General features: G+C 39.5%; 1 protein-coding gene across 1 annotated transcript; it reads right to left on the bottom strand.

The window, feature by feature from the left end:
- Positions 1-1792: 1792 nt before the first annotated feature.
- On the bottom strand, positions 1793-4236 carry LOC135715145 (8-oxo-dGDP phosphatase NUDT18-like). The gene has a single exon (XM_065238541.1). The coding sequence runs from the start codon at positions 3461-3463 to the stop codon at positions 2453-2455; it is 1011 nt and encodes a 336-aa protein (XP_065094613.1). The 5' UTR covers positions 3464-4236; the 3' UTR covers positions 1793-2452.
- Between the last annotated feature and the right edge of the window lie 11112 nt (positions 4237-15348).

The raw sequence follows: 15348 nt of genomic DNA, 5'->3' as shown, positions 1-15348 counted from the left end.
GTCATAAAGCTGTAGGTAATGGTTGCAGCTGCAATATAACCTTTATACATTTTGAAGATAGCCAAGCAGCTCTAGATTTGTTACTTGGGTTATCATCTCGATCCTGTTGCTCCCTTGCACCTGACAATTGCGTTGTTCCACAATTCATTCTGATCGATAGGAGGTTCTCATGTGTGAAAGGTTATTTATAGTGTGTGGAATCATAGATTAGAATGAAGATTCGTCCATGACTCCTTCAGTGTTGTAAGAAGGATGATGATGAGGCTGTGAATAGTATTAACGGTTTATTTTTATTTTAGGATGGTGGAGGGAAAAATCGCTCGGTGAAAAATTGCTGATATTTCTTCGCCCACTGACACAAAACCTTCACATTTTTTTTCAGAATATCTACAATAAATATCAATAAATCAGAAAATGAGTGAACAATAAATTCAGCTAGAAAAATCTGAAAAATGCTTAAATGTAATATAAATAAGATAGGGTAGAGAACTACTTCGGCCTAATCGCCCATTTTGGGCCTATCGAGCAGCAAACTTCAAATAAATCCATGATTACAGAGTTAACAAGTCAATTATGCGTTTGGTACGATACTTTAGTTAATAAGCTACCGAACGAAGTCAATGAGAACACGTGATATGAAGGTTTGCACCCATTATTCCCAAAAACAAAAGAAGCGCTCCGACTGAATCAATTTATCTTCATCCGATAGGCCGAAGTGAATTCATTAGCGTTTCAATGCGTTAGGCCGAGTTTAGAATCTGTAGGCCGAGTTTGGCGTCAAGAAGCAGTGTTAGACTTTTGACAATATCTCAACGATTGGTTTCTCTTTATCAAATCTTACGGTACATACGGAAAGGTTAATAAATTTGGAAGCCATCAGTAATAATAACATTCCGTTTGGTGCTAAACTGCGCTGGATTAAAAAAGACTAAGTGCGGGTTGTGCTTAATAGGCCGGAAATGGGGTAGTTAACCCTACGAGTGATAATCTACTATCATCTACCAGGTGTTGCATTGTCTGTCTCAAAGAGAAAATATACAGATTTTTGTGTCATCTGCGGTTATCAAAGCAGCTTTAGAATCATAACTGTCTTACAATGAGCACTCATTCGTAAAATTTTCACTGGAAATCATTTGTATGAATTTTGATATCAAGATAGCCTATATTATATGATATCATATAGGTATATCATACATTCATAGTCTGAATGTACAAAAAAAAAACTATGAAGTGTGACCATGAATGTGCTCATAACTTATTATACAAATAATGTTCATGCTCATAGTTTGTCATACAAGTGTATCCGCGGCAATAGCAAAGGGTTCACACTGACGGATTGAAAGGAAAATATTTCACAATGTTTATCAAACAATTAAGCAATAAGTTTGAAATGCGAAGAAGAAGAAGAGGAATAAAAAAAGTATATTGCTAATATAATATATTTGCTGTTAATCTTGTTCCCGGAACTGAAAACTAATTTCAGAACATGCTCATTGGGTCAGTATCTAGCCGGGCATTGTTAGAAACAACTAGTGCTCTTCTTCGGAGGTGGCGCTAAAGATATTCGTCCTGGGAACAAACAGTCTCGGATCCGCTACAATCGTTTAGCACTAACTTTGAAGCATGACGGTGGAAAGGTTATTATGTTTTGCGCTTTGACAGAAGGAGAGACGGAGCTTATTGACTGGAATTGTGTTCTCTTGCTGTGTTTTCGGATGAAAGAATCGATTCTCTTACTAAACCACATTTTGTTAATTGCTTTTTTTTTATTATATCCTTTATATAAGTTTGTTCGCTTTTTGTAAATAAATTTTCAAGCTAAGTGTCTTCTTCGTATTTCTCATTTGTTTGCCGCACTATCTTCATTTTCACGGTTGATCCGTAGCATAATTCGTTTGTAATGTTTTTATCTCGTTTCTCTTCTCCAATTTTTACGACTCTTCAGTTTCCACCGGCATAAGCAGAGTGGTGGCAATAAATTAACAGTTTGCTTGTTTTCATTTCTTCAATTTCAGCTTTCATAAAATTCTCCGGGTGTACTCTTTTTTTTTCCTCATTTGGCTCACTTCTGTTTCTGCTGGCTCATCACTAAACCGCAAAATTAAAATACAAGAAGCGAAACAAAATCCAAATCGCATTGAGATTCCAATCGCGCAAAACAAAAAAAAAAGATCATCAGTTTATACGACCCTCTGGGTGTTTCGTACCCTTAACATTGCTGTTCTCTTGAGGTTTTCCACTCGTTTGTTCAGGTAGTTCCACTACTAAAGCTGCACATACACATTTAAAAAAAAAATTGATTCTCTTGTTGGTTGGCAAAAATAAAACGGTACTCTCCCCGTGGCGAGATTCGTCGATTGTACCAAAAAAAGAAATTTGTCATTTTTTCACGCTGCCACGATCACACTTGCTGTCGCAGCCATAGCGCGCCAAACTCCCATTACCTATTCCATTATCGTACGACATGTAGTAAAAGTGTGGAATTTTTCGCCGCTACGGTCATCGCCAGCCGGGCGCTGAGTTCCTTGTTCAGTTCGTGCCAAATACACTTGCCAATGAGAGACACACTTTCGATCGAGGGCCTACAGATGACCAACAGAGTAAGGCAGATCCCGTCCGTTGGATTGGCCTGTGAACTGGTGCTATGATGCTCGACGGTCAGGACTCCATGCGGTCGATGTTGCGGAAGGTCGGCCCCAAACAGTTCGATCATGAACTTTTTAAGGGTAGAGTGGATGCTGCGACCGGGATGAATTTCCACGGTTGGGAAATGGTAGGCCGTTTTCTCGCTGAGAAGAATGAATACTTGGTTGGTGGTTTTGTTCTTGATGGCAACCACTACCCGGAGATAGTTTTTATAGTGAGCTTTCTTGGCCGGTAGAATATCCCTGTGCCAACTGGGGTCTTTGGGAATGCGACGTTTGTGATTCCGTGCCAAATCTATAATGGGGATAATATCGTTAGCGCGGAGGTTCAGTTCGTCTAGGTTTCCAATCCATTTGGCTTGTATGGATTCGTGATCCGCTTGGGAAGGGGTTTTGAGTTCACCACCCACTGCTCTTCCCGTCAGCACAAACCTAAACCACGTTCCCCCAGCTGACTCTACTGCCAGCAGCGTTGTTATATCGACCTTAAGTCCAGTCTCCTCCAAGACCTCTCGTGCCCCAGCTTCCATGATCGTTTCACCGGGTTCCATTCGACCTGCTGGTAGGTACCACTTTCCTGCACACGATTCCTTCGCTTCTTGCATCATCAGCACCTCGTTTTTGTCGTTGATGATTACACAAGCTACCACGTAGGTCACACTTTTGCCCACAATCGGGACATAGTCCGAAGAGGCCAGCGGTTTGACCCCTTGCGCCTCGGTGGCCGCATTCTGTTCTTCCAGCGAAAAGTCACACAACTCACTGGTCAGTTCGTCCAGATATTGTCCTTCCAGCACCCGAATCAAGTTATTCTCCATCTTTATTGCTTCTAGACTCCGAAACCACTTCAAACGATCATATCCGTCACTAGGAAGCCACTCGCGCGCGATCTGGCGTAATCGATATGGAATTCGAAAGCAGCAAACAAGTTACCCGCACCACGCCGTTGTTGTTGATCGATGGAATTTCAAAAAGAGACTGAAACCGCGACGAGACTACACGATCGCGCACGGTTGAGCCCGCGACGAATGTTTGAGGCAGAGGGGCAAAAAACTAGTTGTGGATCGATCGTGAACTCTCTTCTCCGTCTCAATGGGTCACCTCGACATCACCCAAGGGAACCACGTTTCGCTCTGTTTTTGAGGTATTCCTTCTTTGAGTCGTGTTTCGTACGCTCCGGAAAAGCCTACGATTTTCAAGCTTTTCGTTGTTTTCGGTTACACGTTGACCGGCGCAGGTGAGATTCATTCACCCTTTCCTGCAATTGGTTCAGATATCTGCGGTCCGATGTTTTCCGTCCGGCACTAAGCGGTGTCCCCTCCTGCCAATGGCACCAACCGTCTATTATCTGCTATTCCTCTCTTGTTTGCTTTCCAAATTCTACCTGGAGTGGGCCCATCCAGACGGAACTCCGGTAGAGAAGGGTGCCTGGGCCAGGCCTGGGGAGGAGGAAGATTATGGACCAACAAACGTCGATGCTTGGTGGAGCTTAACACGACAGCATTGTTGATGGAAGCTGCGCGCGGAGGGTAACGGTTCTTTTTCCGACCACTTCGGGGCGGTGCGGCGTTTTCTTGTGATGGTTAAAAGTGTGCTCTGTTTTTTTTTTGAAAGGAAGAAACGATACAAAAGGAAAGAAGAGAAATTAATATCTTACACCAGCTTCACGCAGATATTGCTCGCCTGGCTACGACCATAATTGAGGCACGCGTGATAACGAGAGCAAAATGAATAAGTGGGCTAATTAGAAAATGGGTGTGCTAAGGCGAATAAAACATGGAGTGAATATTTTTCAAAAGATGTGAGACATTCCGTGACATTACTATTTTGATTTGATGGAAACAAATGAATGTAATCAAGAATTTAGAACCGGCGTTCAGAGCAATTTACCAAAGTTTGTGATTTCCCACTTTCTGATATCTCAAGCTGAACATTGTATTACACACTTAGATTTTTTTTCCGAGATGGGCACCACCGAGCAGCTCGGCATTTTATTTTACTAGATCTCAGTGAAAAAAATGCCGAGATACAGCAACATTTATGTTTGTTAGCTGAGATCTCGGCAAATTTTCAACTGAGATCCGTGGGACTTCTTCCTCCTCCTCTATGGTTGCTCATATGAGCTCTGCAGCTCGCTGCTTGCAGGCAGCCTTTCGTTGTTGAAAACACTCCTGCTGCTGCTGCTGCTGCTGCTACTACTGCTGCTGCTGGACTGGACACCACCACTTACGGTGATTGAATGAGCACTGCCCAACAAACAATTTGAGTTGAATAATGGCTGAATAAACAATTTTATAGCTGAAGAAGCAAATTTTTGCCTGAATAAGCTCTTATTCTGCATGCAATGTTTGTTGGGTGTTAAATGGGACCGCATCGAATTCGATTTTTAAGTCTGTGTTAGGGAATGCACTGTTTTCAGACATTCGGTGATAATTTTGATCACCATTGCAACAGTTGGACATTTGGTATTTTTCAATAGTGACCTATTGAAAATTAACTAAGTGTTCATTTTAGTAGATTGGTAGATAAATTTCCAATCGTTTGGCTTGTTTAGAATTAAAATCTATCTGCTATTGGTCGAAACCTGACCTCTTTTCGTATGCTGTGCATTTTAGTTTTTTAAATCGCGGGGATTCTATAGATCCTGTGGAAATCTATCTAGCCCTGATGTATGTGTTGGTAGAGGGAAAAATGGAAACTTTGCGGGAGACGATGTCTTAACACTCGAAAGCAATTTTGTGAAATATTAAGTAAAACAAATCCTAGCTAGTTCTGCATGATGATTTTGTTTGATTTTATTTATTTGTAAAGTCGCCGGGAAATACCAGCTGGTGATTTGTTTTTATGATAACTCCTTACTTGAAAACAGGCAAAAACTCACAAACAGGCTGCTTTTTCATGGTATACAGTGTGATAATTCAATAATCAATAAATTATCTCAACATTTAGTGGCAAACCATTCATAAATTTTGGTAACATACAAAAAATTGTATAATCCACAATAAATTTCATATGTAAGCGCCGATTGAAACAATCTTTTCGGCGTTACTAAAGGGTGATACGGTCAAAATTTGGTCAATATCAACTTGACGTATTTCTTTCAATTTTGCATTTAAAAAACCTGAACACCCCTCATTTTGAAGGTGTGTGTGTTTAGAATGTTGCTCCTATTTTGATTTTGGAATTCACTCTTCAGTTGTCAAAATGCCGTCCAAGCAAGAAGAGCAGCGTATCAAAATTTTGCTCGCGCATCGCGAAAATCCGAGCTACTCGCACGCAAAGTTGGCAAAATCGCTAAAAGTTGCCAAATCAACCGTTACAAATGTAATTAAAGTGTTTGGGGAACGTTTGTCGACAGCCAGGAAGTCTGGATCGGGAGGAAATCGAAAACCGGAAGCCGCTGAGACGACAAAGAGAGTTGCCGGTAGTTTCAAGCGAAACCCTAACCTCTCTCTCCGAGATGCCGCAAATAAGCTGGGTGTATCGTCTACAACCGTGCATCGAGCCAAAAAACGAGCCGGACTATCGACTTACAAGAAGGTAGTGACTCCAAATCGCGATGATAAACAAAATACGACGGCCAAAGCGCGATCCCGGAGGCTGTACACGACGATGCTGACGAAGTTTGACTGCGTGGTAATGGACGACGAAACCTACGTCAAAGCCGACTACAAGCAGCTTCCGGGACAGGAGTTTTATACGGCAAAAGGAAGGGGAAAGGTAGCAGATGTTTTCAAGCACATGAAACTGTCAAAGTTCGCAAAGAAATATCTGGTTTGGCAAGCCATCTGTACCTGTGGCTTGAAAAGCAGCATTTTCATAGCTTCCGGGACTGTCAACCAAGAAATTTACGTGAAAGAGTGTTTGAATAAACGTCTGCTGCCTTTCCTGAAGAAACACGGTTGTTCCGTACTGTTTTGGCCGGATTTGGCATTTTGCCATTACGGTAAAAAGGCCATGGAGTGGTACGCCGCCAACAACGTGCAGGTGGTTCCCAAGGACAAGAACCCTCCCAACACGCCAGAGCTCCGCCCAATTGAGAAATACTGGGCTATTGTCAAGCGGAACCTAAAGAAGACCAAAAAACTGCTAAGGGCGAGCAGCAGTTCAAGGCAAACTGGCTTTCTGCGGCGAAGAAGGTGGACAAGGTGGCTGTACAAAATCTGATGGCAGGGGTCAAGCGTAAGGCCCGGCAATTCGGATTTGGAAAAGCGGAAGCCTAACTGAATATTTTTCCTGAATTTTATACTAATTGAACTTGAAAAAGAAATTTAATTTGATTTTTTAAATAAACGATTTCACCGATTTACACGCGTTTTCCCTTGACCAAATTTTGACCGTATCACCCTTTACAAGGGTGATTGATTAAACGAAAGAAACGAATCGTGCGGAATGAAAGCCGAGGAAAAACTAATTGCACCAATATATTCAGGCCTACAATTCCCCACCTTCTATAGACAGGTTGCGCCTTGATAGCTAGCTAGCTGCTTGCGGGAACTGATGACCTTGACCAATGTCCAAATAATACTCTTTAACAAATTTTTGGTGGCCCTGAAAAGGACCGTTTTGTAGTAATGGTTGAGTAATTCTGAGCTGGGTGTTCAACACGGATGAGGCTGTCGAGCTGTATGTCGTTTGGAGCGAGGGTGACACGCAATAGATGACCGACCCACAGCGACTCACGAAGAGCTACTGATTCCGATCCATAGCATAGCGGTGCAGCTCCTTTGATGGTTGCTTATGTGGGCTCTGCAGCTCGCTGCTTACAGGCAGCATTTCGTTGTTACTGGAGAACAATTTTCAACGCCACACGCCGAAAGCACTGCTACTGCTGCTACTGCTGCTACATAGTGGTGTGGTCGTTGGGAGCGTGTGGTTCTGAGTATGGCGATGAGTGTGCAAAATATTACGCAATTCCATCCTCCCTATTCGCACGCGCCCGAGGATCGGAGGCGAATGCCATTTCGACTTGTTTCGTCTACTTACTACTCTCTGACGACTGTGCTGGGGAAGCAGCATATGCAAGTAGGTAATTGGTGGATTTGTTAGTTAATTCGACACTTTTGAACAATGCTGGACATTTACCAGTTTTTCAATAGTTTCTTGTTGAAAATCAACTTTCAAAAGCATTGTTATCGATGCGTAGCCATATTTCTAATCGATTGGTGATAAAATTGTTGAAATTGGACCAGGGGCAGATGAGTTATTAACGTTCAAAATCTTTCTTAATTTGTTACATGTTCCATTTTCGGTTTTCACAAAGTGTACCCCCATATAGAAATCAAAGACGTAGTCCTACGTCAAAAAAAGCCCAGCTGCTCGGTGGTGCCCATCTCGGTAAAAAATCTAAGTGTGTAGGTCCAAGTAACATTGACAGATTCTCTTTGTAGACTTTCTCTTTGTATCCCCACAGTCATGTAAAGACATTCTCAGGTATTTTCAGCACACAGATCGGTAAAAGAAGCTTTTATCTAGCATCTAACACGACAAAAACAACAAGAAACGGTTATGTGCTCAAGTTATTAACGAAAGAGAAAGTCGATGAAGAGAATCGATCAATGTTACTTAGGACCTAATGCAATGTTCAGCTTGATCTGTGCTGAATCTCGTTGACATAACAGTAAATGTAGAATATGTGATCAACCAGCAATCAAGATTTCAGTCATCTTTCAATAGTACTCGTGATTCTGTATTCCCTGCAAATTAAGTTCAATTTAGCTGTAATTTTCAGGATGTAGATCAAAATTTCATAACTATTGGCAGCGGGCTGTTCAACTATTCAAGATAGATCGTCATGGTTTTGGGTATGATTTTCTGAGTCTGTATGTCTGTACATTTTTTGTAACACGCTTCTTCTTTAAGTGCCTTTTTTAAAACTGTTATTTCTTAGTGTACAATAAACCTAACAGGTATTTATTTATATATTTAACTATTCATCTGACTGTTGTCTACATGAAATATCTTAAAAACTATACCATTCATGCATTTCTGATTCGAGTCAAAAAGCGAGTAGAAGGTTGTCCAAATTCAAACAGTTCTGTTCGATGGTATCGTGGTTGGAGTAGGATACCACTTCGTAATGTTCTTGGCGGCACTCGGATATCTAACAGCGAAAGAAGACTCACGCAGTCAACATACCCATTCAACAACTTGGCAACAAATGCTGCCTGTTGATTCTTCCGTTGACGTTCCAGGGTTTCCAAACTTAGCGATCAAAATACGGGAGATTTTGCGGATCGCGTAACCCGAGCAAAGTCGGTTCAAAATGAAAGCAAATCGATATTTAAGTTTGCAGTTCCTTTCATAATGAAAACTTATTTTGATTTCAATTGTCGCGACATAAGCCTGATATCGTATTGTGCTTTCATTATGCAGTCAAGACGTTTTAAATGAAAGCAACTTAACTTGAAGTTCTGCTGTTAACATCTTGTTTACAATTTAATTTAAGTTCATCTGTCGTTGAACTAACGATTATTGTCTATTTGTTTTGTTTATCACATTTGAGGCCATTCGTGACTTGTCCGGGGTGAGATTTAAGCTCAAGTCTTTCAGCGTGAAAAGCATGGATGCTAACGATTTACGCCAGGCCCGTATTCAGGTATACATTATGAATGCAAAATAAGTAATCAAAATGATTTAATTGAAAGCAGGATTCAGTTTCCCGTTTGATTCGACCGTGTAAAACTGTGCTCTCATTTTTGCTGTATTAACCGTTAAGTCGACCAAAATGAGATCAACTGGAGTATTCAAAATAAGTTAGATCATAACAGTAAATTTTGATTTGAATTTGATCTCCAGCTTTGCTCGGGGCACGGTAGACTACGCAATGCCATTCTGATAAACTTTCGCTGAACACCTTCGATCCTCAAGTTCCATGTCAACTGATGAGGAAACCAGACCAAGGAGGCGTTTTCCAGGATAAGTCGAACAAGGGAGCAATAAAGAGCTTTCAAGCCGTGTGGGTCAGAGAAGTATTTTGATATTTTCGACATGATTCCTAACTGACGGTTAGCCTTGGTGATCACAGCAGAACGGTGGAGGTTAAACGTTAATTTATGATCTAGTAGAACGCCTATTTAGATCTGGTCGGTTCTTTGTAGTACAACACCGTTGATCGAAAATAATCGGTTGCTTGATACGGTAAAACGACATTACAATGCATTTTGGTAGGCTCACGGTAAGCCTATTCCTATTGCCAACCAACGAATAGATCCAATAGCAATTGAAGACGAATACAATACTCAGTACATCGCACCACAAAATACAGCTTTAGGTCATTGGCATACGAAAGCCTGCAACCATCAACAAGCAATACGTCGTTGAAGACATGCTTGGCATACACAGTTTTGTTCTCGAACTGCTCATTTGCTAATAACTTTGCACACAGTTGACGAAACATAGTTCTGTTTGAAGCAGTAGATAGAATAGAGTTTAAGCTTGTTATAGATACACAAAAAAAGTAGATTTTAATTCTAGTAATAAACTGTATTTGTTTTTGCGTTGTAGAAATGAAATGAGAAATGCTCATAGCACATCTTGGACTTTAAGTGTAAAAATTCATTGGTTTTGATTCAAATGTTTAGATTTACCTACTCTTTGCATATCTATAGTGAGCTATGATACTAATATATCAATTACTTTAAAGAAAAACAAATTTCAACAACTGAGTGAAAAGTTATTACCAAATGAGCAGTTGGTGTGTACAACTGTGCATGCCAAGCATGGTTGAAGAATAAACAATCAACAACAACGGGCAAAATTGCTACCCTGTGGTACGCCCGGCGAGTTCCTAAAATACATGCGAGGAAGTACTGGAATCAAGTTTAACTCGCAAACACCTGCAAGACAGGTACGAGCAAAACCACGATGTCAAGCGATCTGATGTGCCGAGTTTGGATAGCTTAGTCAACAGAATAACATGGTTGATCGTATCAAACGCTGTTTGCAGGTTCGTATAGATAACACCCCATTCTCCAGTTGTTCGAAACAGGTCGTGGTAAAATCCAGGAGATTTGTTGTAACCGAACGTTCAGCCCTGAAGCCATGTTGGTTGCAGGAGATGTACAATTTGGTACGTTCAAGAATTACCCCACTCACAATTAATTCAAACAGGTTGATGATTTCTCTGTAGTGTTTAACATCACGTTTGTCTCCTTTCTTGTGTACTGGAACCATAAATGACCATCTAGCAACCCTCAACAAGCATCAATATATGCGTCTTCTCATGCTCTTGAAGTCCTTGAAGTTTTCAACGCAAAATCGAACAAAAAAAGTTAGAACTCAATTTCTAAAAATGTCCAAGAATGTCCAAAAATAAATCTTTATTTTTTGGTTGCGTCTACAAATTTGCACATAATTTAATTCCAAGCAACTTTGCTGAAGAAATTAAAATTCTATCTCATTCTCTAATTTTGTTTTCGGTATTAAGTTGGGGTGATTCTGAAAAAAAAAAACAGTTCTTTTGCTCTAGATTTTTAAATTCGATTTTATTTTGGGAACTATCTGCGAAGGACTTCAATAACATGTGAAGACGTATATTTTGAAGGATGTTGAGAATTTCATGTTTTTCATTTGTATTTTTCTCATAAAGGGTGCAAATTGGAACAAACAGTATTCCATAAATTTTGTACGCTGATTCATGTACTTTCAGAATATGCTTGACATTTTTGCTCATGTTTGCTCCTTATGCAGAAAAGAGTCATAAAAATGGATTGTTTTTACACAAAAAACATCACAGCTTTCGTAAAACAACAACTAGCAATTCTCAACAACCTTCAAAATATGCGTCCTCTCATTCTTTTGCGGCCTGTTAAAGGTGGTCCTTAAAATTAAAAAGTTAGACAAAAAAACTAAATGTTGAAAAATTTTCATATGATATATACCGTAAGTGGGGGTGAAAATGGGCCAAAGAAATCAAAATTTGTCGTTCCTAACTTTATAACTTGCACATTTTAGCAAGATAAACAAATTTTAAGCATGTGAATATATTGAAACTGATATCTCATTTTACCAAAATTAAATTTCAAATAGACCAACGTAAAACCATAGAGGTAACTCTAAGACTAGAAGGTCCCGAAGAAACGTGCTCAACTTTTTAGCCTAGCTCTGGTACTCTCTTCGGTCCCAAGCTAATCGATTCACCCCTCGAAACATAGGAAAATCCACTAACCCCTCATTTTATCTGTCAAACTTTCATAGCGAATCAAAACAAACATTGTGTAGTACTGGAATTTATACTAGAATGGGGTAAGTTAGTCGATTTGCTTGGGACCAATAGGCTAGTCAAGTAGTGAGCCAATTTGAAATCGTTAGTTTCGTATTGATTGTTGGTAAAGCCTTATGTGAGGTGACATTCGGCCAACACATAAATTTTATTAAAATATCTTAAAATATATAAATGTAACGTAGTTATTAGGAGTACACTTGGTTATGAACACAATGTACTTCGTATGTATGGCAAAAGGTCGCGTGTAACCTTCTTCTATCCATATAGAAGTGTGTTCAAAGTTTTGATTGCCTGTGGACATATTAAAAACGTGTTTTTAATGGTTAATGTTATCCACACTTTACTCATATTCTAGTCATTATGTTCTGTATTTACATGGTATCGGCATAAATAAACATGTTTCATGTCTATGGATGTGTTTGGCTAATGGATGTATTTGGCTAATGACATTTGAGTTTCGAATCCGTTTCCCACCCTAGTCTTTTTGCGCAAGCATTCTACACAACAAACGTCTATTATCGACGATATGTGCGTGTGCCGCAACCACTCAGTATCAGTCGATGTGAACAAACACAGCTCATTTTTGTTGTGAATAGGGTTGTTCTAAAAATGATGAAATAAATTAATTATTTTCATATTTTTGATTATAGCATGTTGAAACTTTCCACAAAGCTGTTCATAGTGTAATTTAAAGAAACTTTACTGGAAAAAACTATTGTCGTTAAACTGATGTTCATTTTTTTATAGTACACCCAATGTAAGATTCGCTTACAATTATGTGGGATTCATCATCAGAGGATGTTAGTGGATACCACATGAACCGTGGATGCAATATACCGAGCTGCGGTCCAATGCAAGAAAATGGAGAAAGAAAAATGTGGAGTGTATTAGTGAGTGAAATTAGTCATGTCGAAAAAAAAAATTGTCGACTGGGGGACTCTCGAACCACGAACGTGGCGATTATCAGACCTGTGCTTTCTGCACTGCTCTCTCCATGCTTCGAGAAATGAACAGGCTTAACGCAAACAAGAAGCGCTCATTCCCTCACATAACGGGTGTACAAAATGAGAATTTTTTCAGTCATATAGCTAGTATAAAAAAAAAATTTTTTTAACGAATTCCCTATTTTTTATTAAAAACAATGTTTATTCTTCAAAAAACGTCAATGAATATTAGAGAAGGGGCCCTGGTCAGCCGTACGACGCAACTTAGTCGCGATGCTCTCACAAGAGCGCTGGACGGCACTGAAATCATTCTCATTTTTTATTGAACACCCGTTACTCGACTTCGTTTGCTTTTTCTGCTGTAGAGAATCGAGACAAGTGTGTGCGTCGTTCTACCATGTTATGCATAAAAATCAAGGCAAATGCTTTCTTGTGTAGGTGAAAGCATAGACAGAGCACGGAATAAAAAAAGATTAAAAACCATTGCATCGTCTGCAAGGTCAACTTCTAACATTCGCTGCGATGTTCATGAACAGAGGATGATAGAAAACGGAACTAACATTCATTGTAATAAATTTTTGGTTTGTGTGTAGTTTTTCTAATTTAAGATAGGGTGTTCCTCAAAAAAAATGTATTCTAACATAACCGTGAAAATTTTCGTGGAAAACATATTTCAGTTTATATTTTTTTATGGATTAGTGAGAAAATTTCATGCATTGTCAGGGTAATGAACATATTTCTTATGATTTTTTTTTCATACTTCAATGCTTCTAACTTGCTAACTTTGTTGTAATGCGAAAAAAATGAACAACATGGAATAACAACTTTGGATCAAATTTTTTATACTGTTATTTTAGACAAAAAATATTTAACATTTTTCTGCAGAAAATGATTCTTAAGGCTTTTTAGTTGCCTCCAAAAGTAGTCGTTATCGTACTATTAAAAAAGGCACGTTTTCTAGAGTTTCAAAAACTGTGCAACGAAACAGTTTAAAAGCGAACAAATAAATGTTTTCGATTTCGTACTACATGCTCTAGATATCAAGTCAAAGTGTTAATTGCTCTCGTTGTTTTTAACAAATGCACGTTAATTAGTATCAACTATAAACATCACACTAAAATATTATAAGCTGGTGCAGTACACAACGCATGCACACGACAAAAACCGGTTGCCGTTTGAATGGTGGTACAAGCTCCTGCGTGGTTGAGATGTTTTTTACATAATCCACCCATAAAGCCAAAGTCATTCAAGCTTACATCATTGCTGTCTCCCGCCACATTGACCCTACCGGTTCGCAACTCTATCTACGCGAGGCTTTCCTTCATTCATCTTGATGGGTGGAAGCCACTATGCGGAAAGGTGGGTGATACCGAGAGTTGGTAAGCTTTTTTTTCCATTTTTTGTTGTCTGGTTGTCTGATTCCCACCGTTCATTTTGGATATCAAGATCCTCAGCTAAGATCCGAATGCTCTGGCGGCGCTGTAGGTAGAACGTGGCACCGGCTGACGATGAAGGTGACGTGCGCTGAGGAAACCAGTTCCCCGACTTGCTCATTCAAATTCAAAACAAACACTCTCCAAGTCACCTTGAGATTCCGATCATTCTGGGTTTGATCGTAGTGGATCTTTAATCGGAATCTCATAAGGGGTGGTGTTTTGTTTCTGATACCCTCAGGGTTTTGAAATACCTTTATCAAATTTTGAAACCGATGATTTCTCGGAAAGACAGCAGAGCTATAAAGCCACATACAATGCATAAATTTTCTTCCGGTGAAATTGCACTGCGCAACTAAAGTGCATCCATCCAATGCAAATGGTAATAAATATTAATATTGTTAGTACAATTTGAAGACATTTTACCCACAGTCGGTTGAATTTATTTTATGTCTGCTTTTCGTTTTGAAAGACCGTGGCAGTAAAGGCGGTGGATAATGGTTTTTTTGCGACTAGACAAGTTCCAACCAAACGCTGTAACAAAAATCAGTCAATTATGAAATTAATCATAAAACTGCTATGGGAGTTGGTGTACCATATCATGATGGGAAGAGCTTTTGTCAGATGCTTCGGTTAATTGAATAAGGCATGATGTTGTGTTGCCCATAATCATAATTGAAAAAAATAAAATAAAATGGAAAGTTAGTTGAAGTTAAATAAAAGCAAAATGTCACTTCGGTACAATCAGAAGTAAGTAGGGTAAATGTCGGCTCCGGCTCCATTAACTGTTTTCGGCAACCAAAATTTAAAACTTGATTTCACTGTATTTTCCCATCAAAACTCTTCCCTGAATGTATTCAAACGATTCCTTAGTCTTTCAGCTACAATCTGATTACAGTTTTACGACTGAGCAATCATGTTATGCCAGATTTTTCTTCAAATGAAATATACGCACTTTAAAATACGGCCGATAATATAACAGCTTGTTAACACGCAGTTCAAATGGAAAGGTTGCCGAAGAAAAAGAGGCTACCGACAATAGTCACACTCACCAGATAAGTTTGATCGTTGTAAAAAGGCTTTCAAACAATTTTGAACAA

The sequence above is a fragment of the Ochlerotatus camptorhynchus genome, unplaced genomic scaffold (genome assembly GCF_037179485.1).
Source record: "Ochlerotatus camptorhynchus isolate MF236.1 unplaced genomic scaffold, CSIRO-AGI_Acam_v1.1 ptg000822l, whole genome shotgun sequence".
Taxonomy (NCBI): domain Eukaryota; kingdom Metazoa; phylum Arthropoda; class Insecta; order Diptera; family Culicidae; genus Ochlerotatus; species Ochlerotatus camptorhynchus.
Note: the sequence above shows the minus strand (reverse complement) of the source record. Positions and strands in the feature narration are given on the sequence as shown.